The 23,550-nt window shown below is 40.8% G+C and overlaps 1 protein-coding gene across 1 annotated transcript in view; it reads left to right on the top strand.

Annotated features, from left to right (window-relative positions):
* Positions 1–20,669, top strand: part of LOC111152890 (nuclease-sensitive element-binding protein 1-like) — a 44,048-nt gene extending 23,379 nt beyond the window's left edge. Inside the window, 4 exon segments of the mRNA XM_022511617.1 lie at positions 10,531–10,680; positions 19,374–20,007; positions 20,010–20,065; positions 20,068–20,669. Of these exon segments, the coding sequence (XP_022367325.1) occupies positions 10,531–10,680; positions 19,374–20,007; positions 20,010–20,065; positions 20,068–20,430 (1,203 nt within the window). The 3' untranslated portion in view covers positions 20,431–20,669.
* The last annotated feature ends 2,881 nt before the right edge of the window (positions 20,670–23,550 follow it).

Here is a 23,550-nt window from a genome sequence, read left to right as displayed (position 1 = left end):
TTTACTAAAGCAAAGTTCTCATCACAAAATGCTGACCTCTGCAAGGATTTCTCTTCATTGTTATCTCTCTCTCTCTCTCTCCGTCTTTTTTAAGATTTTATTTATTTATTTAAGAGAGAGAAAGAGAGCACACAAGCGGGGGCAGGGAGAAGCAGAGGGAGAGAGACAAGCAGACTCTGCACTGAGCTCAAAGCCCGAGGTTGGGCTCAACCCTAGGACCCTGAAATCATGACCTGAGCTGAAATCCAAAGTCAGACATTCAACCAACTGAGCCACCCAGGGGCCCCTTCATTGCTATCTTTTAAAGTCACATCCAACTGGTGCTATAATGAAGCAGCATCCCTTTTCAACTTGTATGCATGTAATAAGCCAAATTATTCATTAAGTAAGTGAGGCCTTTTTCTTCCTCAATTAGTTGGTCATAAAACAACCCCCGCACCCCATCCCCCACCACAAGGCCAGAGAATTAATCCCAGAAAGGGATTAATGCTAGTGCAAGAGTGGTGGTTGACACGGGTTTCTACATTTACGTATGCCTTCTCGCCTTGTCCATGCCTGATTTTGAATATATTGTTACCATCATTTGATAAATTGCTGCTGATCCTGCCCAGAAGTGACCTGGTTTGGTCTGACCAAACTGAGCTCAAAATGAACAACTCCAACCCCAGTTTCAGCTTCACCATCTCTACCAAGGCCCAGTAGAATGCTAGGAGCTATTCTCGAATGGAATATTGTTCTCTATGACAGATAGCCTTTCAGAGTTGTCCCAAATTGAGGCAAAGGAGCCAGGCAGGCTTACCTCCATATCAACCAGTTAATACATACAGGGAGAAGGTATATCCTTGAATGACGTAGCTCCCTTCTGCTGAGGGCGATTCCTGAGCAGGGTGGGTGGGGAATCAGCTATGAGCCGCAGGCAGCTAACACACCCAGCGCTAGAGCAATGGGACTCTTGGTATTAACAGGAGAGAAGCACGGCACACCATAGCATCCACAACAAACAGCTAGGTCAGACTTTTCTTACTAACATAGCCTAACTAAAACCACAATGTAGAACTTACTATTAGCATTTGAGATTTGGTTAAGAAAACAACAGATTTGTAATTACTCCCAAATAAGTAACCATTTCAGAAAGGAAATGGGTAGACTTTTTTTTCCTCCTTTTCCAATTTTTTTTATTGTGGTAAAATGCATGTAATGTAAAATTTACCATCTTAACCATTTTTAAATGTACAGTTGAGTGGCATTAAGTGTGCCACCATCACCACCATCCGTCTCCAGAATTCTTCTCATCATGCAAAACTGAAATTCTATGCACATAACTTGGGGTAATGCGTGACAACGCCCCATTACCCTTCCCCTGAAAATCACTGTTCTACTTTCTGTCTGTGATGCTGACTACTCTAGGTATATCATATTAATGGAATCATACAGTATTTGCCTTTTTGTAACTGGCTTAATACACTTAGTATAAGTTGATGCAAGTGTAATGTACATTAGGTTCCTCAAGATTCATCAATGTTATTACATATGTCAGAACGTCCTTCCATTCTAAGGTTGAATAATATTCTGTTATTCCATTGTGTGTGTGTGTGTGTGTGTGTGTGTGTGTGTGTGTGTGCATAACACATTTTGCTTATCCATTCATCTATCAATAGACACTTGGATTGCTTTCACTTTTTTTTTTTTAAGATTTTATTTATTTATTCAACAGAGAGAGAGAGATCACAAGTAGGCAAAGAGGCAGACAGAGAGAGGGAGAAGCAGGCTCCCCACTGTGCAGAGAGCCTGATGTGGGGCTCAATCCCAGGACCCTGAGATCATGACCTGAGCTGAAGGCAGAGGCTTAACCCACTGAGCCACCCATGCGCCCTTGTTTTCACTTTTTAACTACTATGAATAATGCCATTGTGAACATGGGTGTACAAATCTCTGCAAGACCCTGTTCTCAATTATTTTTTTTTTAATTTTTTTTAATAAACATATAATGTATTATTAGCCCCAGGATTACAGGTCTGCGAATCGCCAGGTTTACACACTTCACAGCACTCACCATAGCACATACCTTCCCCAATGTACATAACCCCACCACCCTCTCCCTACCCCCCTCCCCCCAGCCCCCCTCAGTTGGTTTTGTGACATTAAGAGTCTCTTATGGTTCATCTCCCTCCCGATCCCATCTCGTTTCATTTATTCTTTTCCTACCCCCCAAACCCCCCACGTTGCATCTCCACTTCCTCATATCGGGGACCTGTTCTCAATTCTTTAGTGTTTATACCCAGAAATGGAATTGCTGGATCACATGCTAATTTTTATTTTTAGAATTTTAATTTTTTGAAGAACTGCCATAGTGTTTTCTGCAGCCGCTGTACTATTTTACATTCCCACCAAGAGTGTATAAGCATTCCAATTTCTCCACATCCTCCTGAATACTTGGTACATTTTGTTTGTTTGTTTATTTGCTTTACAGTAGCCATACTAATAGGTATGAAGCAACAGTATCTCATTGTCGTTTGGATTTAAATTTCCCTGCTGTTTTGTGACATTAAGCATCTTTTCATGTGCTTCTTGGCCATTTGCAGATCTTCTTTGAAGAAAATGCTCATCTGTCTAGACCTTTGCCCATTTTGAGTCAGGCTGTTTGGGTTTTTTTGTTGTTGGAAAACAAGCAGACTTTTAAAACAATCTTGTTCAGTGTTGAATTCAACAATGATAAATTTCAGCCTAAAGTACCCACAGGAACTATCTAGTGGCTAAACAGTTCAAATGTGATATGGTGGAGGATGCCTGGGTGGGCCAATTGGTTAAGCATCCTGCTCTTGGTTTCAGCTCAGGTCATGCACGGTCTTGGGGTCATGGGATCGAGCCCTGCATCGGGCTCTGTGTTCGGGATTCTCTCTCTCCTTTTCTTGTGCCCCCTCCCAACTCACATGCATTCTTTCTCTCTCTCTCTCTCTTTCTCTTTCTAGTAGAATAAATAAATCTTTTAAAAAGGAAGAAATGTATTATGGTGGCTTTTCGAGTCGGGGTAGAAACATTATTTTCATAGCTACAGTTATACTTCTATAGGCTTGTCCTTGAAATTTATCTTTGTGGCTAGGAATTTACACTTAAAATGTCATCATGCAGATGATTCCAACTTAAATTCTATTTCAAAGGTATATCTGAAACTCAAAAAAAGCCAATTTCTCATTGAGGCAATCCTATGCCTGATTGTTAGGGCCATATGGCTAGCCCACAGAGCTAATAATGGAAACAAAATTTCAAAAAATAACCACTATCTATGGTGAGATTCCTATACCAAAAACAGTGTCTGAGAAGAAGAGATATAAAGGTCTGGAAGCAGTTAAGAAATAGAAATACCTTTTCTGAAAAGTGGTAAGAAAGAAAGGTAAGGTGAGGTATAGACAAAACTCTCTCCTCTTCCCCCATATTATCCTGTTCCCAATTTTAGGGATAACTATTTTATGTGGCTGTATTCTGTGTTCCCATTAGCACTTTATATAGCCTTCTATTAGCATTTATCTCAGTATTTTAATACCTTATTTAAAAGTCTGCCATTTTATGCATTCAATACCCGGCATCTTTCAAAAACATTATGTGCATTAAATATGTGCTTGATAAAAGAATGAGTGAATAAATGAAGACATCAATATCAGGAACTCATTACCCTTGTAGAACTACCTTGATTCTCTTGGCACCTTTAAAAATGGCACCTAGAAATTCAATGTCTTCCACAGAATGAAAAATTGAAAACTGACGAAGCAAAACATTTTTTCAGAACCACTTACTATCTTGAATTTTCTATAGTGCTATTTTACTTCTGCTCTGAGTATAATGTCCAACACAAGGATGGCAGCCAGAGGGCTGGTGGAAATCACACCTCTGTTCCCTTCTACTGTGAAGCAAGTGATGGCATTAGAACAAAGCCACCCTGGAAACACATAGTTTACATTCCCCCCAGGGAACCCCTTTCCTGGTAGAAGGGCACGTCTTGAATTTTTACCAGTGCCCCACCCCACCATGATAACACATGCAGCGTGTACTCTCTGTTCCCTTAGAGAAAAAGGAAGCTTTAAATGGTTTTAGGTTCAAGTGAAACATTTAAAGGACAATATAAAAATTCCTCCACATTACCACATTCGTTTTATTTCAACTTATATACGGTTCCTACTTTTCTATCTCAAAACTCATCTGGTGTTAGCTTCTCTTGAAGTTTCCCCCTTTCACCAGGAGAGGAACCTTTGAGGTTCCTCCCAACCTCTACTGATTCCTCAGAAAAGGTAAGGGGAGCATTTCCCTTTCTCCTGGTTGGCTCTGGCTTAGAGTCCCTTGTGAGTTCTATTAGTTGGTTTAACAGGGTCATTTCACTACACCCTACACACTGCTTCAACCACCAGTTCCCACCAGTACCAACAAACTGAGGACTGGGTGTAAGTCAGACATCAAGGAAGATTTAGGGAGAGACAAGAGGGCTATGCTGCCACATTGCCTAGCAAACTTAGTTAAATATGGATGCAAGAGGGTTCCTGGATGGCTCAGTTGGTTAAGCGTCTGCCTTTGCTCAGGTCATGATCCCAGAGTCCCAGGGTCTAGCCCCACATTGGAATTCCTGCTCAGTGGCCAGTCTGCTTCTCCCTCTGCCCCTCACCCTGCTCATGCTCTCTCTCGCTCTCTCTCTCTCTCTCTCTCTCTCTCAAATAAATAAAATCTTTAAAAAAATGTATATATGATATCCATATTGTAAATGACTTTCAACCATGCCCACCAGCCATGCTCACAGTAAACTCTATGTAAATCCTTATCTTCCTCATTATAGTTGGTCTCCTTTTCTCTTGTCCAGTCCCTCTGAATTCTTGTTTTGTTGATAAAGGCAGTTAATTCTTTTTCTCATTCCTATGCTTTCCAAGCCATTCCTTGAAGCTTATCTTTTTTTCCACAGCTAAATGGCTCATCTATTCCAAAGAGAAACTCTGCTGCTTCCTCAGGATTCAGGAGCGGCTACAGTCTGCTGGGATTTTAAATAACAAATTGTTTCTCCTACACACAATGACTGGCTAGATATAATAAACAATTCTTAGGGGGCTTCCCATCTGACAAGGCTTGCACCATCTGTAAGAACCACCACACACATGGGTGGGGTAGGCAGCCGCCGTGTGTGTCCTCTGTCACTCTTTCCTCCCCCAGCCACAGCCTATAGATCCTCAAGGGAAGAACTGATGGAAGCTGGAGAAACTGGGATCAGGAATTCGAAACAATAATTCATTCCAAGAAAGATGCAGCATCAAAATTGCCATTACTAATTAGGTACACACGATCTTCTGGAAATGCCTATCCCCATCACGACATTTGTTTAAAGATTTGGGGGGAAATGTCTAAAAGTTGTTTCCTTTGTTAAACCTCATTGGCTCCCCCCAGAATCTGTCATTTCAGGAAAAGACTAAGAAATGCTGCTCTTCAGACTCTGACCTATTACAGAGATGAAACCAGCTGTGTATATAAGGCTGTTTCCTCTGCTAATCGAGTTATCGTTCCTTTCATGCCCTTGAATTTCAAAGTGAAACTTATAAATAATCTGATCTTAACATTTAAAATATGCACTCTCCTTCTGCCCGCCAGAAGGTAATGAGCAGTCTAAAGTCACTCAGCCTGGCTTTCTTTTTCCTAATTGCCCCCAAAATTAAATAAAACTTCCCTACATCCTTCTGCTGCTCTGTGAAAACAGGATAAAATACAGCAAATTCTAATAAGCCAGCCTGCGTGAAGTTTTCCTCTTCACTCCTTAACACCGCATTTACATCCCCTTCCCAACAGCACTAACTTCCCTGCCTCTTTATCTCCATAGAAATCAAATCGCTATAGCTCAAATTCATGCGCAGAGAGAATTTTCTTCTATTAGGAAAAGATTGTCTCCCATTTTGTGGTGAGGAGTTTTTTTGTTTTATTTCTTTAGTACAAGATTGGGGGGTGAGGGAAGGAAGAGGGGCAGCTTGAATTACAGGACTATTTAAGCCATAATATTTAATTTCAAACTTTGTCCTTTATAGCCTATTACCTCAGCTGCTGTCTCTCTCCTTTTCCCTCATTTTCTGTTGAAAATTGATCTCATTGTTCTTGTCTGAATAAAATGGCCCAGGCTCTGGGTATTTCAATTGGCTTTGGCTCAAGAATAAAAGATCCCTTTTAAAGTGAAAATCCTTGTTTTTGCCCATTCAAATCCCATTACTCATTTCCTTCCCAGGCCAAGCTGGAGAGCCAGCGGCTGCACCCATCAGGACGGTACACACTGCTGAGAGGTCTGGCAATTTGCCACTTCACTAGCAGTCTTCCTGACTGTGTGACCTGTGGGTCATTCAGAAACCTTCTCAGAGGGATCTTCAATTGGCAGCATCAGGCAAATCCTTATACATTTCCATGTAGTGTCCCAAAGGGGCACTTGACTTTATTTTCTGCATCACTATTAGCCACCTCAATAGGAATACTGTAATTTGTTACCCATTTATAAGGGAAAATTGACATTTGAGCTTATTTGGAAAGTAAGATATTCTGAGCACCTAGAAGAAACTGGTGTTGCTGGCACACCGTGTCTAGCACCGGCCTTGTTGGAGGATCAGAGCACTCCTAAGACAATGTTACTACAAAGTTTCCACTGTTTCTTCTAGCAATTGTCTCCTCTCTTCATCCCCTCCTTCTAACAAGAATCCCATTCCCTCCCTAAGCCTCCTCTCACTAGCATCCAAACAGGCCCTTCTATGGCTCCACACAAGTAGTGGGCAAGCTAGAATTCTGAGAATAAAGAAATGGTCATCTGAGGGGCACCTGGGTGGCTCAGTCAGTTAAGTGTCTGCCTGTGGCTCAGGTCATGATGGGGGGTCATGGGATGAAGCCCTATATTGGGCTTCCTGCTCAGTAGGGAGCCTGCTTCTCCCTCTCCCTCTGCTGCCCCCTACCCTGCTTGTGCTCTCTCATTCTCTGTCAAATAAATAAATGTTTTTAAAAATTAAAAAATAAACAGTCATTTCAAATTAGCATCATTTCAAGCAAATGCAATAAAATGGTAACAATTGGGGCATCTGAGCGATAAAGACATAGGAATTTGTTTTTTTAGGCTTGCAACTTTTCTGTGAATGTGGAATTATTTCAAAATACTATGAAAATATCATCTTCATAACATTTGACAAAACTTTGAACTCACCAAAAATCTAACAGAGTTGATATTTGTAGAGGTCAATAGAACAATAGAGCATCACAGGGAGAGGAAAATGTTAAGGATTGAAGTAAAAAAAAAAAAAATCACCCCTGAGTTAAAGATGTAAGTGGATTATAGGTTTTACTATAGAACTTTATCCCCCGCTTTAGTTTATGGGTCTAGTTTCAAGGCAACAGCAGCAGAGGGAGGTTGTCACCAAGAAGTTCTCTTTGTGAGTCTCCAAGCTTATCCTTCAGGACCATCATATATCTGCAAACAAAATGCCCCAAGAGAGTCCTCAATCTTTATAGTAGCATCAGGCAAATACAATCTAGGGACAAATTAAAACATAGTAAGTATAAAACATGGCTTTGAGACAGATTAAAACGAGCAAGGTATTTGCCGACATCAGAGATGGCAAAGTTTAATCAATAATGATAATGAGTCCCTTATCAACAAAGAATTATTCACAAAGATGGAGGGGTTGGAGAGGCAGTCCGGGAGTGAAAGGAAGCAGAATTCTGTTCCTGGGTGATGTTACATTACAAATCACTCAGGCGCCCTATACAATGTCTCACCTTTGAGACACAAAGAAATTAGCATCACAATCATTGCATTAAATTGCAAACAAGATTTTGTTTCCTTACATCCCTCAATGTGAAGTTGGCAGGAGTGAAACCTCCCCTTTTCAATATTCAAAATTCTTTCAGCTCATCAAGACCCAGTTCAAATTGCCAATCCTTTTTGAAGTTTTCCCTGACTAAATAAATCTACCAAGCATAGCACAGGTGCAAGAGAGAGAGGCCGGTGATTTTTTTTTAAACTGCAGTCGGCCCCTTTGGGACCCGATAGGATTTGCTGTTTCACGTAGCAGCTTTCAGGGTAGAGCCTTCTGGGGAAATGTTACCAAAAAGGAAATATTTGAGGCAATTTGGGAGTTCATTTTGAGTCTGTCCCTGGGGCGAATATCACCGATAGCTAAAAAATGTGGACCCCAAAAATCACATGTATATATAAAAAAAAATCTAAAGGCTACTTCAATTCACCTCTTAGCTATACCTGAGAAACAAGTGATAAAGTAATGAATACTTTTTGTTACTATAGTTAATTCATTTAACAGATAAAATAACTAATGTCTAAAAAGAAAAATACCCCAAACAGACAAATGGGTCATGTGGGATCGAATGTATAGATTCCGCAGAGGGTCAGTGTAGCGCAGCCGTTAAGAGCATGACTTGAGCCAGATGCCTGGGTTTGAATCCCCTCTCTGCTGCCTGTTGGCTGCATAAACTGGGCAGGACACTTAACATCTCTGTGCCTCAGTTTCCTCATCTTTAGATAGCCATAATAATAGCTTACGGTTCATTGGGTTCATGTAAAGGTTAATGAGCCTAAACTAAGTAAACCCTTGGAACTAACTATGCCTGGTACATAGTAAGTCCTATATAATAACACTTATATATATTAGCTGTTATTAGTAGAATCTTAACATTTGATTTTCTTTTTTTTTTTTAAGATTTTATTTATTTATTTGACAGAGAGATCACAGTAGACAGAGGCAGGCAGAGAGAGAGAGAGGGAAGCAGGCTCCCTGCTGAGCAGAGAGCCCGATGCGGGACTCCATCCCAGGACCCTGAGATCATGACCTGAGCCGAAGGCAGTGGCTTAACCCACTGAGCCACGCAGGCACCCTTAACATTTGATTTTCTAATCTAAATGATTAAGTGGCAGGATCGAAATCATTCAAAGGTTAACTATTTCAGGACTATGGAGAACTGGATTCTAGTCCTTCTTCCATCATCACACTTATATGATCTGAAACAAGTCAGTAACACTTCCTTGAAGTCTCTTCATCTATGAAATATAAATGAATAAAAAACATAAGTAATACATTCCACCTTGTGCCATATGGGGAATAAACTGCAGGAGACAAGACCAATGCAGGGATATCATTTAGGAAACCATTGCAATGTAGCCCAAATAAGAGAAGCACAGCCCAATCCATGCTAACGGCAGTGTAGATGGTGAGAAGTGCTGGCATTCAACACCTCTGGGACTTGCTGATGGGTCGGGCAGGAACGTAAAGGAAAAAGAGCAATCCGGAAAACTTCTTAAGTGCTTGGCCTGAACAACCAAATGGCTGGTGTCCACATTAAGAAAGATAGAGACTGGGAGAGAGGCAGATTTGGAGGAGAAATCAAAAGTTCAGTTCCCAATATGTAAATCTGAAAGTTTCAGTTCCATCTCCAAGTGGAGAATGAGAAAGAGAACCAGACATATGAATCTGAGGCAGGGGTCGGAGTTGAGATTTATATTTCAGAGTTATCAATATTTAATGATCTCCCAATATTTTAACAAAAGAGGGTTCAAAAGAGAAGAGGATCAAGGAGCAGGCATTAACTAAATCAATCAAGTTTAAAGGTCCTGCAGAGGAGCCAGCAAAAAGAAACTGACAAGAAATTGCCAAGGAATTCAACAAAAGATGAGGAGAGTGTTGTGTCAGGGAAACCAGGACAAGAAAGTTCCAGAAGCAACAAATCTCTAACTTTGAAAACCAGACCAAGGAGTCCCATTTGAAAGCAAAGATAAAGTCTGTCCCGATTCTAATTTTAAAACAGCTAATCAGACATCATATAGTCAACTGGAACCCTTTATTCTCTTCTAAAAGTTAATGACGCATGTTGTCAAATGAAGGAATGAACGAATTACAATTTTGGTTGAAACTGCTTCACCATTTGTCTATGAGAGATTGATGCAACAGAATCCCACTAGAGGAGGTGTTTTTCGCTTTATCAACACATAACCTAGAAATTTAGAAGTCAAGTCTTACTGCCCAAAGCCACTGCGAGTGTGACTGGTATGAGGAAGAGCCAGCAGCTTGAACCCCAAATCCCCCTGCAGCAAACATGGCTGTTTCCCTTCTGCTGCACACTGCAATGGTTTCCAGCAGTTTTCAAAACCATTTAGGAACCCAGGGTAGCCAGAGGCTTCATGGATCACTGCCAGCAGTTGAGCAATTCTATCTGAACCAAGCACACAGACAGACTGAATAAAAACATCCACTCTCCTGATTCAGTACTTCCAGCACTTGCAGAAAACTTATATACCAGAGTTCAGAATCCAGTTTTGTTTAGAAAGATAAAAGCAGGTAGAGATTTGCACTCTGAGAAAGGGACTTGTAAACAGAAAGGTACAGAGGTGCATTGTAATGCGTGCAGACCCCAGAGCCCAGAAGACGGAGCTAATCATGACTGTTCAGCTCTATCTCTTCCCGTGTGTCCACCATTCTTAGAGCCAGCCCCCTAACGTCATCTGCTTTGTGGTGTAAACTCTTTTTGCAGGAACATCCTATCCTGAGGTCCTATACTCAAGAGAGATTTAGCGAATTAGATAGGCACACCACTGTCCAGGGAGGATTAACAGCATTACTTAGCATTCATATGGCACTTAACTTTGTGTTTATTGTCCATTCTTTACAGAACCCCTGTGAGGTAGGTGGTCACTTTGAGCCTCAGAGTTCAATGAGTTGGAAGGATACACTTGGGGTTACACAACAAGAAACAAGACAGAATCGGAGCTTCTGTGTTCTGCCTTGCCCACGAGACATATACTGCCATCATGAGCAGTTCCTCAGCTGGAGCCAGGGACTCCGCACGCAAACACACAGGGAAAATGCTGCCACCCTCCCACTACCAGCACATTTCCCTAAGCCATCCCTTCCCAAATACAAGGCCAAAGTGAGAATCCACACAGCAGTGCCCACTAAACCACAGGACGTATATGGGCTAGTCAATCTCCCCGTTCCCACTGCCCACCCACAAACGTATCCCCACACGCACTTGTGGAAAACGCACGTGAGCAGCAGCCTCTGCTCTGTACTGTGAGACAAGGGTCCAGACTTAACCCTATCCGAATCTCTCTCCTTCCCCAACATGTACACACACTTTCACACTGGGACTAATACCACATCATATCTCTAGTTTAGAAATTGTTTATATCACTGTGTCTTTGGAACCGCTCACCAATTTGGTTTCTTCTCAATTTCCTCTCCTCTGCACATATGGCAAGCTGTGCTTTTTGAAGCATGCGTTTCCCTAGGACACTTTTTATTCCCTTAGCTCTTGAATAGTGTCAATAGAATTTATTACCAAGCAAGTGCACCTTAGATTCATTCAAGTACGATTAGATCCAATGTGACTTAATAGGAAGGCAACCTCACAAAGCAGCTCGATTTTAATAGTAAGAACCTGGATTTATGAATTGAGGAGACATGAGTTCAAATCTCTGCTCCAGGACTTACTGGCTATGTGATCTTCATGAATCAAGATTATTGAGTCTCTCTCTGAGCCATACTTGTCATACTTACAGGTCTGGATAATAATAATAATATAGCCAGTAGGGTGATCATGAGGAAATGATATACGGTATGTAGAGAGTTTGGCACAAGGCACTCAATAAATAAAAATCATTTCTATTTTGTAATGTTCTTGGGTTCTATGAATTTCATTTTCCTAAAGCCAAATTCAAAAGATGGGATTGGAAAGGAGACAAACCATAAGAGATCTTAATCTCACAAAACAAACGGAGCGTTGCCAGTGGATAGGAGGGTAGGGAGAAGGTGGTTGGGTTATGGACATTGGGGAAGGTATGTGCTATGGTGAGTGCTGTGAAATGTGTAAGCCTGATGATTCACAGACCTGTACCCCGGGGGTAAATAATACATTATATGTTAATAAAAATAATTTTTTAAAAAGTGCATTGTGAGGATTAAATGAGCTGATGTATGTAAAGACCCCCACACAGTCATAACACATAGACCTGTAGGCAATAAATGTTATTTCCCCCTACTGAGGGGACCATTCGAGGGATACTCTGCCCCATCCTAATTTTACTTTACAGCTAAGGAAACTAAGGCTTATTCCCAATTATACAAGGTGGCATAGCTGCCCTATCAGTTCTTAAGTCCATCTCCTTTCTTATCCAACGTAAAGCTCATGGCTCTTCATGTTTATTAGAGAAGTCCCTTTGAATGACAAACACAGCAAATCCCACAGCTAAGATAGCAAATAAAGAAAAAATAATAATAATACTATAGCTAAAATGGAATTACTATATCTTATGTACCAGTCAGTATCCTCAAGATTTACATATATTAACTACTTTAATTAAAATTAAAGACACTTTTAAGGGGTGCCTGGGTGGCTCAGTGTGTTAAATCCTCTGCCTTCAGCTCAGGTCATGGTCCTGGGATCAAGCCCGCATTGGGCTCTCCGCTCAGCAGGGAGCCTGCTTCCTCCTCTCTCTCTGTCTGCCTCTCTGCCTACTTGTGATCTCTGTCTGTCAAATAAATAAATAAATAAATAATACAATTAAAGACCCTTTTATGGTTCCAAAACCCAGGCAGATACAGACTTCGCCTTGAGCCCTGTCCTCATCCTTTGCTTCCTAGCACTGCGGCAGGCATCTTGGTTCATGTAGGTAAATAAACCAAAGTCCACAGAGAAGGTGAGAGGAGCAGTCACAGCGGCATGTAGCCCAATATGTTTTTTGCTAGCAATAGAGTTTTGGACAAATGCCCTGGCACAAGTCAGCAGCATGCATGTCCCCTGCTCTGCTTGATCTACCTTAAGCACCTTATCCAAAAGGTACCATACACTCCCAGGAAATATGGTCTCTTTTAAAAGCCAAAGGAAAGAGGATTTTCCACACTGGTGCAATTGAGAGGGAGCAGGCCTCCCCGAGGCCAGACGGCAGCAGAAAAAGATTTTGTGTTTTGTTGTGATTTCTTTCCTATGCACATTCATCTTGGCCTGCCACACTTTTATTCCTATAACCCAAAGCCTGCTCCAGCCAAAATCAATCATGCATGCCCACTTGTGCGCACGCGCGCGTACACACACACACACACACACACACACACACACTTATTCCCCCTCACAGAGAAATGGAAACGTAGCTCTGACTCCTCTTGGCATAAATTTCAGTTTGGCTTCATTAGGCTAACCATCTGGGTCATTTCAATTCTGTTTCCAGTCCCAAAATAATTGTAGCATCTGAATCAGCCATTCTCCCAACCCTATCTCTTCCCAACACCCCCACCCCCATCACCAGCTGTGTAAGTGTTAAACTTCCTAAAGAGAATTTAATGAATGTTTTTGGAAGATTGGAGAATTTTTTAATCCACATCGGATCAGATGGTCAGAGGTCTAGAGTTAATCTCTATGTTGGTCAGAGCAAATGAAAGCCCATCCTGTCATGGGATAATTATTGAGAACTGTGTATCCTCTCCCCACCCCAATCCTGATCTCTCTGAACTCTCCAACGTGACTAAGCTCATAATTGGGACAGCAGCCAACAAATAAAATGTGACTCTGTAATTTCATCTGCATCCATCCAAACTGTACTAAAATGGCTGCAAGAGCCTTTGGACTCGTACTAACAGCTTGACTTTATTTATGCCAAAGGAAATGATTATAGTTTGGATGAATATAATCAGTTGCAGGCCCTGTGAATTCTCAAGCTTGCAAAGGGTAAGCACCCAGTATATATAGAAATATATTTGTTGGAAGACATTGTCTATTAAGTTTTTCTGTTACTGAGTTTTTAAACTGGTAGGATTTTAAAGGAATTTTCTCTCTTTGCAGAAAACAAAGACAAGAAATTAAAATGAATCAGACAGGTCATGACAAATTCACTAGCAAGTGACTACATCTGACCATAGCCAAGTAAAAGTTGTCTTTAAAGATGTGAGAATGTAGCTACCTCTAAGATAAAGAGCATCATAAGTTAAAAAAAGGTTTCTTTGGTTGTTTTTGTTTGCTTGACTGATTTCTTAAATTGTTTCTTCTTGCTACCTAATTTATTCATTCAACCAGCCAATATTTGCTAATTTATTAATATTTATTACCACCTGCTAAAAGCTAAGGATAAAACTGCAAACAAGGCAGACACAATGTCTGCCACCATGGAGTTTATGGTCAAGTAGAAGATACAAAACAGTAAATAAGATTTTATGATGTAGCATGGTAACCACATGAAAGTGAAGTATAAGGTGTTATGGAGACACTTAGGAAGATAACCAACCCAGACCAGAAGAGTCATAAAAACATCTCAGGAGAAAAAGGAACTCTCATGCACTCTTGGTGGGAATGTAAACTGGTGCAGCCACTGTGGAAAACTGTCTGATGTTTCCTCAAAAATTAAAGACAGAAATAGCATATGATTCACTTAATCTACTACTGGGTATTTACCCAAAGAAAATGGATGCACTTATTCAAAAAGATACATGCACTCCTATGTTTATTACAACATTATTTACCACAGCCAAGATATGGAAGCTAAACCCAAGTATCCATTGACTGATAAATGGATAAAGATGTAACGTATATACATACACATATTTATACACATATACTTATACAACAGACTATTACTCATCCATAAGAAGACACATAAAATATATCATAGGATATTACTCAGCCATTTGCAAAAACATGGATGAGCCTAGAGGGTATTATGTTAACTGGAACTAGTCAGACTGAGGAAGACAAATACCATATGACTTCACTCAGAGGGGGAAGCTAAAAAAAAAAAAAAAAAAAAAAAAACCACAAATGAACAAACAAGCAAACCAAAAGCAGCCACAGACCTGTAAACACAGAGAACAAACTAGTGGTTGCCAGAGGGGAGGTGGGTTGGGGGATGAGCAAAATGGGTGAAGGGGAGTGGGAGATACAGGCTTCCACTTAACGGATTGGAAGAAGTCATGGGGATAAAAGTACAGCATAGGGAATGTAGTCAATGGTATTAGAAGTGATGTACGGTGACAGATGGTAGCTACCCTTGCAGTGAGCATGGCATAAGGTATAGACTTATCAAATCATTACGTTGCACATTTGAAACTAATGTAATATTGTCAACTATACTTCAATAAAAAGAAAAAAGAAATTTTCGGGGAAACAATCTATCAGGGAAAACCTGATAGATGGACAGGAATTAAGCTGATAGGCATGGTTTGTGTCTTGAACTTTTCAGGCTCCTATTACAGAATACCATAGACTGGGTGGCTTTAACAACAAACATTTCTAACAGCTCTGGAAGCTGGAACTCCAAGATCAGGGTGCCAGCATGGTCTGGTGCTTTGTGAGAGCCCTCTTCTTGGATATGCCCTCACACAACCTTCCTTCGAGGGGTATACACGGAGAGAGAAAGAACTCATGTCTCTTCCTCTTTTTATAAGGGCATCAGTATCTTCATGATGACTCCATTCTCATGACCTAATCTAACCTTAATTACCTCCTAAAAGCCACCCTCCCCCAACAAATGTTATCATTTGGATTTCAACATACTAATTTGGGGAGGATACAAACACTCAATCCTTAGCAGTTTGGAAAACCATATCCCCGGCAAGGACAATGCAGTCTGTGCAAAGTTCCAGAGGCTGGAGGGATCAAGTCTCATTCCAAGATTAACCACAATTTTCTAAAGCTGAATTTTAAAATGTGAAGGAGAAGGAAGTAGAAAAGAAGCTTGGGCAGTAAGAAAGGGGTAAAAAATATCCTAAGATCAAAGGTCTACATTTTCAGAGTAGACAAATGCCCTAATTAGATTTTGGTGATTAAAAAATTATTCTGTCAGGTATGTGAAGAAGGAAATGGATGGAAGAAACTGAAAGCAGTGAATCAGTAGACACAAGGATTAAGTTAGAGAATTGGTGAAATGGAGGACTCTGATATACACAGATTACTTTTGTTCTAACGAACTCAAAGAATACATTTTCCACAAGGGACATCTGAGGACGTTAGGCTATTGAATGTTCAGTGAATCTCCCATGTATTTATAGAAAATGTCCCTGGTTGGTGGCAATGGTCATCACCTATCTGTCCACAGACCCTTCCAGGCCTTAGGACATTCCAAACTTCCAAGCTAGGACATTCCAAGGACATTACCACTTCATTGTCCCCAACCACAACAACCTTACATCCCAGCAGAATTAATTTTTATGGTTGCGAAAACCACCATTAGCAAACCCTGTGACCTGATTTTAGCATCTGTACTCCAAGTATAATTCCTGAAAAAGCCACCATCACATCCTGTTAATTGCTCACTAATTATATAATCACACCACAGCTTTGAAGTACAGACTGATCTGTGGGCCTATGCAACAATTCATCTCTTGATTTATAATGCATGGGAGGGTCTGAGCAGAGCAGGTTTGATGAGAGTCCACCACAAACATGAAGACTAGTCAAGAGGCTGGGGGAAAGCAGGGTGACCTCAACTCCCACGGTGATAATAGGAATGAAATTGAAGGAAGCTCACAGATTCAAGATACATTTTCAAGAACCTGGCTAATGATGGATATAGGGGAAGACAGATTTCTAGGAACTATTTCTTTATTGAGATATAGTTAACATTATACTCATTTCAGGTGAACAACATAATTATACACACACACGGTGATATGATCACCATGGCAAGTCTAGGTAAGATCCATTATAACGTCTAGTTATAAATTTCCTTTTTCTTCTGATGAGATTTTAAAAAAATCTTTCTAAAGAACTTTTAAGAAGTATATTTTTAAACTAAGACTTGGCCATCTATATAGTTGGAATCTCACAGTTTCTTCTGTGTTTTTTAGAGACTTACATGCATTCCAAAGTCTATCAACATCATCAAAATGTAGCGAAATGTTTTCCCAGCAAAGATCGTTAGGCCAATATGGCAGATGAGGAACAAAATATTGAAGCAAAACATGTTTGTTTTCTTTGCCCTCTCTGTCTTTCAGCTCCTCCTTTGCCTTCCAGGGGCTCGCACCCTCTAGCCACTTAGGGACTTAGGGGACACTGATCCTGGTGTCTCTCTAAACTGCTCTCCAGCTTTCTTGTCTTGGAAAATCCCAGACTCTTCTGCCTGTTCACACAGATTCAAAATTAAGTCTGCCCTCAGCCAGCTGCCATGTGGGAAGAAAAGCTAATACCAGACCCACAGCTAATAAGGATTTATATATACACCATACTTTAAGTCCATCACTGGCTGATGACAGAATCCATTTTATCTGAACCTCTGTTTGCTTATCTGTATTAAGTGACTGGAGCAGATTCAGATATTACAAATTCAAATACTTCCAGAGGTTGTGTGTAACATGGATGAGTAAAGCAAACTGAGGTGTTATGTAGTGGGGAGGGATGGTTTCTTTGGGGACTCTTCTGAAAACAAAGATTCACAGCAGCTGTACTCTCAGTTTCACAGGTGAAAACAACAACAACAACAACACCTTATTGAGATCATAAAAATCTATAGAAACAGAAAGAAGAAAAGGGAAATCTTCACATAGATGAGGGCAAGAGTAAGCAGTAAAGGAGAATAAGACAAAGTTATATCAAATCGGGTACTTACAACCTCCAACCTCACTAGCTGGGGAAGCTCCTTGGAGACAGCCAGGCTGGGTCCTGATTGAGAGGACTGGGGGATGCATCCTCCCCTTAGATGAGACTTCAACTGATCCCCAGGACTGTATTTATAGGGCAAATGATGGGGTCTGAAGTTAAACATTTGTTCACCTATGTGGGATTTGGAGTAAGCTGATTTCTACATTATAATGTCTTTATATATTCAAGGAGCCTGGGCTAGGTGTGTTTGTCTCCCCTCCCAGATCCCATTCGGGCGTGAGGGGAGGGGGGCAGTCCAGCTTGGAGCCAGAGAGATGTAAGGCAAGATTTACAGCTCTTAGCCTCTGGACCAGAAGGGCCAATTCTGACCTGGAGGCTGGCTAATGTCCATTAATCAGGCTCCCAATGTCACTTATGCCACATAAGTCTCACAAACAACATTCTTTCTCCTGCCTGGGTACGGGAAGGTCAGGGCGATCAGTTATGCAGAACAAATCACAGAAACCTCCAACCATATGATACAGGAACTTGGTGAGCTCCTTCCCCATATAAAAGGAGCAGGCTAGGGACACCTGGGTGGCTCAGTTGGTAAGGCATCTGATTCTTGATTTTGGCTCAGGTCATGATCTCAGGGTTGTGAAATTGGGTCTGGGGTTGGGTTCCATGCTGGGTGTGCAGCCTGCTTAAGATTCTCTCTCTCCCTCTGTCCTCTGCTCTTCCCCACCCTACCAACCAATGCTTGTACATACATGCACTCTCTCTCTTTAAAAAAATTAGAATAAAATAAATAAATAAAAATTAGCAGCCTGTATTTTGCTTCAATTAACTATTCTCCCATAGGCTCAATGTTGCCAATACTTCCAAATTTTTTCAAGATAATTTGGAAATGCAGATTTTTAATGTGATTACCCAATTTCAAAAATTTGGAAATGTGACTAATTAGATACACATTTTTTTTAAATTTCTGAGCCATCACTGTGTAGGCCAAATAAAATGCTTTTGTTGGTCAAATTTGGCCTGTAAACTATCAGTTGGAACCCCCTGGATTAGATAGTCTCTAAGACTGTTCTCTAGCTCCTCAACTGTGGGAAAATCTAAAATGACCTTACTTTCAGGACCTTATCTCTCAAATTGTGGAATTCTAAACTCTAGGACTGACCAGACATAAACATAAGCTTGCACCAGTAGGTTGCTCAGAATGTCCTTCAGATTTAGCAAAAAATACTTCATCTGTACATACGATTAATCATATTTTTGTTGACCTTCTAACACTGTAAGGTATGAGACTGTCCAATGTGGTAGAAGATGAAATTGGTAATTTCTCAGAATAAATAAATCATTGCTTTTATCTTGATCCAAATTTAAATGATGTTTATTGGTATTAAAATTAATGTCATCAGGGCAATACTATATTGAAACAATGTGTACCTACAGTTAATATCATATTCAACAGTGAAAAGCTAAGATCAGGAACAAGACAAGGATGCCCCCTCCTGCTACTTTTATTCAACATAGTACTGGAAGTCCCAGACAAAGCAATCAGGAAAGAAGAATAAATAAAAAGCCTCCCAAATTAGAGAGAAAAAGTAAAATGGTCACTATTTGCAGATGACATGATACTCTTATATATGGAAAGCCTTAAAGACTCCACCAAAAAACCGTTAGAAGCAATAAATGTAAAGTAACAGGATAGATCCCGCCCGACCGGCCATTCTCGCTAGTTCGATCGGTAGCGGGAGCGGAGAGCGGACCCCAGAGAGCCCTGAGCAGCCCCACCACCGCCGCTGGCCTAGTTACCATCACACCCCGGGAGGAGCCGCAGCTGCCGCAGCCAGCCCCAGTCACCATCACCGCAACCAGGAGCAGCGAGGCCGAGACCCTGCAGCCGCCTGCCGCGCCCCCCACCCCCACCGTCCGCCTCCGCCGCCCCCGCCCTCAGCGCTGCAGACACCAAGGCCGGCACCACCCGCAGCTGCTTAGGGAGCGGCTGCCCGGGCGGCCTCACATCGGCGGCGCCTGCCGGCGGGGATAAGAAGGTCATCGCAAGGAAGGTTTTGGGAACAGTAAAATGGTTCAATGTAAGAAACGGATATGGTTTCATCAACAGGAATGACACCAAGGAAGATGTATTTGTACACCAGACTGCCATAAAGAAGAATAACCCCAGGAAGTACCTTCGCAGTGTAGGAGATGGAGAGACTGTGGAGTTTGATGTTGTTGAAGGAGAAGAGGGTGCGGAGGCAGCAAATGTGACAGGCCCTGGTGGAGTTCCAGTGCCAGGCAGTAAATATGCAGCAGACCGTAACCATTATAGGCGCTATCCATGTCGCAGGGGTCCTCCATGCAATTACCAGCAAAATTACCAGAATAGTGAGAGTGGGGAAAAGAACGAGGGATCGGAAGGTGCTCCCGAAGGCCAGGCCCAACAGCGCCTTAACGCAGGCGACGGTTCCCACCTTACTACATGCGGAGACCCTGTGGGCGTCTCGACCACAGTATGCCAACCCTCCTGTGCAGGGAGAAGTGATGGAAGGTGCTGACAACCAGGGTGCAGGAGAACAAGGTAGACCAATGAGACAGAATACGTATCGGGGTTATAGACCACGATTCCGCAGGGGTCCTCCTCACCAAAGACAACCTAGAGAGGATAGCAACGAGGAAGATAAGGAAAATCAAGGAGATGAGACCCAGGGTCAGCAGCCACCTCAACGTCGGTACCGCCGCAACTTCAGTTACCAACACAGACGCCCAGAAAACCCTAAACCACAAGATGGCAAAGAGACCAAAGCAGCCGATCCACCAGCTGAGGATGCGTCCGCTCCCGAGGCTGAGCAGGGCGGGGCTGAGTAAATGCCGGCTTACCATCTCCACCATCATCCGCTTTAGTCATCCAACACGAAGAAATGAAGATGAAATTCCAGCAATAAGAAATGAACAAAAGATTGGAGCTGAAGACCTTAAGTGCTTGCTTTTTGCCCATTGACCAGATAAATAGAACTATCTGCATTATCTATGCAGCATGGGGTTTTTATTATTTTTACCTAAAGACGTCTCTTTTTTGGTAATGACAAACGTGTTTTTTAAGAAAAAAAAACAAAAGCCTGGTTTTTCTCAATACACCTTTAAAGGTTTTTAAATTGTTTCATGTCTGGTCAAGTTGAGATTTTTAAGAACCTCATTTTTAATTTGTAATAAATGTTTACAACTTGATTTTTTCAAAAAAGTCAACAAACGGCAAGCACTCATTAATAAAGGTCTTAAATAACTGTCTTTGTGTAAAAAAAAATAATAAAATAAAAATAAAAATAAAGTAACAGGATACAAAATTGGTATCGAAACAACTATTGCTTTTCTATACACAAATAATAAACTATCAGAAAGAGAAATTAAGAAAACAATCCCATTTATAATTGCTTTAAGAAGAATAAGATACCTAGGAATACATCTAACCAAGGAAATGAAAGACAAGGATACTGAAAACTCTTAAGACATAAATAAAAGAAACTGAAGAAGACAAAAGTAAATGTAAACATATTCCATGCTCATGCAATGGAAAAATTAATATTGCCAAAATGTTCATACTACTGAAAGCACTCTATAGATTTGGTTAAATCCCTATCAAAATCCCAATGACATTTTTCACAGAACTAGGACAAATAGCTCTAAAATTTGTATGGAACCACAAAAGATCCCAAATAGCAAAAACAATCTTGAGAAACAATGAAGGCAGAGGCATCACACTTCCTAATTTCAAATTATATTAGAAAGCTATAGTAATCAAAACATTATGGTACTGGCACAAAAACAGACACATAGATCAATGGGATAGAATTGAGAGCCCAGGAGTAAACTCACAAATATACAGTCAATTAATTTACACAAAGGAGCCAAGAATATATAATATGGAAAAGGTAATATCTTCAATAAATGGTGTTAGGAAAACCAGACAGCCACATGCAAAAGAATGAAACTGGACTACTATCTTATACCACATATAAAAATTAACTCAAAATGTATTATATACTTGAATGTAAGACCTGAAACTATAAAACCCCTAGAAAAAAACAAAGACATTAAGTTCCTTGACATCAGTCTTAGCAATGATTTTCTCCAAGGGCAAGGGAAATAAAAGCCAAAATAAGCTACTGGGACTATATCAAACTGAAAAGCTTCTGCACAGCAAAGGAAGCTATGATCAAAGTGAAAAGGCAACCTACTGAATGCGAGAGATATTTGCAAATCATATATCCTATAAGGGGTTAATATCCAGAATATGTAAAGAACTCTTACAACTCAATAATAACAAAAATTTTCAATTAAAAAAAATGGGCAGAGGATCTGAGTAGACTTTTTTTTTTCCAAGAAGACACACTGATGGCCAACAGGCATATGATCAGCATCACTAATTATCAGGTAAATGCAAAGCAAAACCACAATGGATATCCCCTCACACCTATTAGAATGACTATTACCAAAAAAAAAAAAAAACAAAACAAGAAGCAGCAAGTGTTGGAAAGGATATTAAGAAAAAGGAACCATTGCACACTGTTGGTGGGAATGTAAATCGGTACAGCCACTACAGAAAAGAGTATGCAGGGTCTTCAAAAAATTAAGAATAGGGGCGCCTGGGTGGCTCAGTGGGTTAAAGCCTCTGCATTCGGCTCAGGTCATGATTCCAGGATCCTGGGATCGAGCCCCACGTTGAGCTCTCTGCTCGGCAGGGAGCCTGCTTCCTCCTCTCTCTCTGCCTGCCTCTCTGCCTACTTGTGATCTCTGTCTGTCAAATAAATAAATAAAATCTTTAAAAAAAATTAAGAATAAAAATACCATATGATCCAACTATACCACTTCTGGGTATTTATCCAAGGAAAGTAAAAACACTAACTTGAAAAGATATGTGCACTCCATATCACTAGAGCAGTATTTATAATATCCAAGGTATGAAAATAACCTAAGTGTCCATCAAAGCGTGGATGGATAAAGAAGATGATACATACATGCTATGGAATCTTACTCAGCCATAAAAAAGAAGGAAATCTTGTCATTTTAAGCAACATGGATAGATCTTGAAGATATTATGCTCAGTGAAGTAAGTCAAACAGAGAAAGACAAATACCATGTAATTTACTCATATAAGGAACCTACGAAACAAAACACACAAACAAAATTCATAGATATGGAGAATAGATTATAGATTATCAGAGGGAAGGGGGTTGGGAGGTAGGTGAAATGGGTAAAGGGGGTTAATTGTATGGTAACTAGACTTACTGCAGTGATTGCTTTATCATGTACACAAAAATCAAATTATTATATTGTACACCTGAAACAAATATGTTATATGTCAATTACCTCAATTTTTAAAAAAGACATGTAAACAGATTTTTTTTCAGTTATGAAACTTGAGAATAATAATGAACCGTTTTTGTTTTTGTTTTTGTTTAATACTAATAATATTATTTCTCACAATTCTGAATTAACTGCAGTTCTTCCCATCTGGGCCAGTGTGGCTAGTCTCCGTGGTCAGCTGGTGGTGTGGCTGAAACTGGGTGGTCCAAGATGGCCTCACTCTCATGGGCAGGCCCATGGTCTAAGGAGCCTTAGCTAGAGCACTTGCCACTGGTCTATATAATCTTTCATCCTCCAGGATGCTTACCTAGTCTTCTTCACATAGTAGCCTTAGGGTTCCAGAAAAAGAAAGAGAGGGGAAGCCAATTGGATCACCCATGTTACACATTCAGCACTCCTAAGGATTTTAATTTGTAACATCTAATCTACTCCAACTTCTTTCTAAGTCTCTTATCACGCCTGATAATGTTCTTTTGGCCCGGTCCTCAGACTTTTTCCCTCTCTCCCCTAAAAATCCACCCCTGCAACCCCCGCCAACTCCCCAGGCTTGCCAATAGCAAGAATGGCCTCCCCGTATGATCTTATGGAATGTGCAATTTTGTGAGACCATCACTCTTAAAGAAC

This window comes from Enhydra lutris, unplaced genomic scaffold, assembly GCF_002288905.1.
Source record: "Enhydra lutris kenyoni isolate GAN:26980312 unplaced genomic scaffold, ASM228890v2 scaffoldscaffold3, whole genome shotgun sequence".
In the NCBI taxonomy this organism is placed as follows: Eukaryota; Metazoa; Chordata; class Mammalia; order Carnivora; family Mustelidae; genus Enhydra; species Enhydra lutris.
The sequence above is the reverse complement of the archived record's forward strand: the minus strand, read 5'-3'. Positions and strand labels throughout refer to the sequence as shown.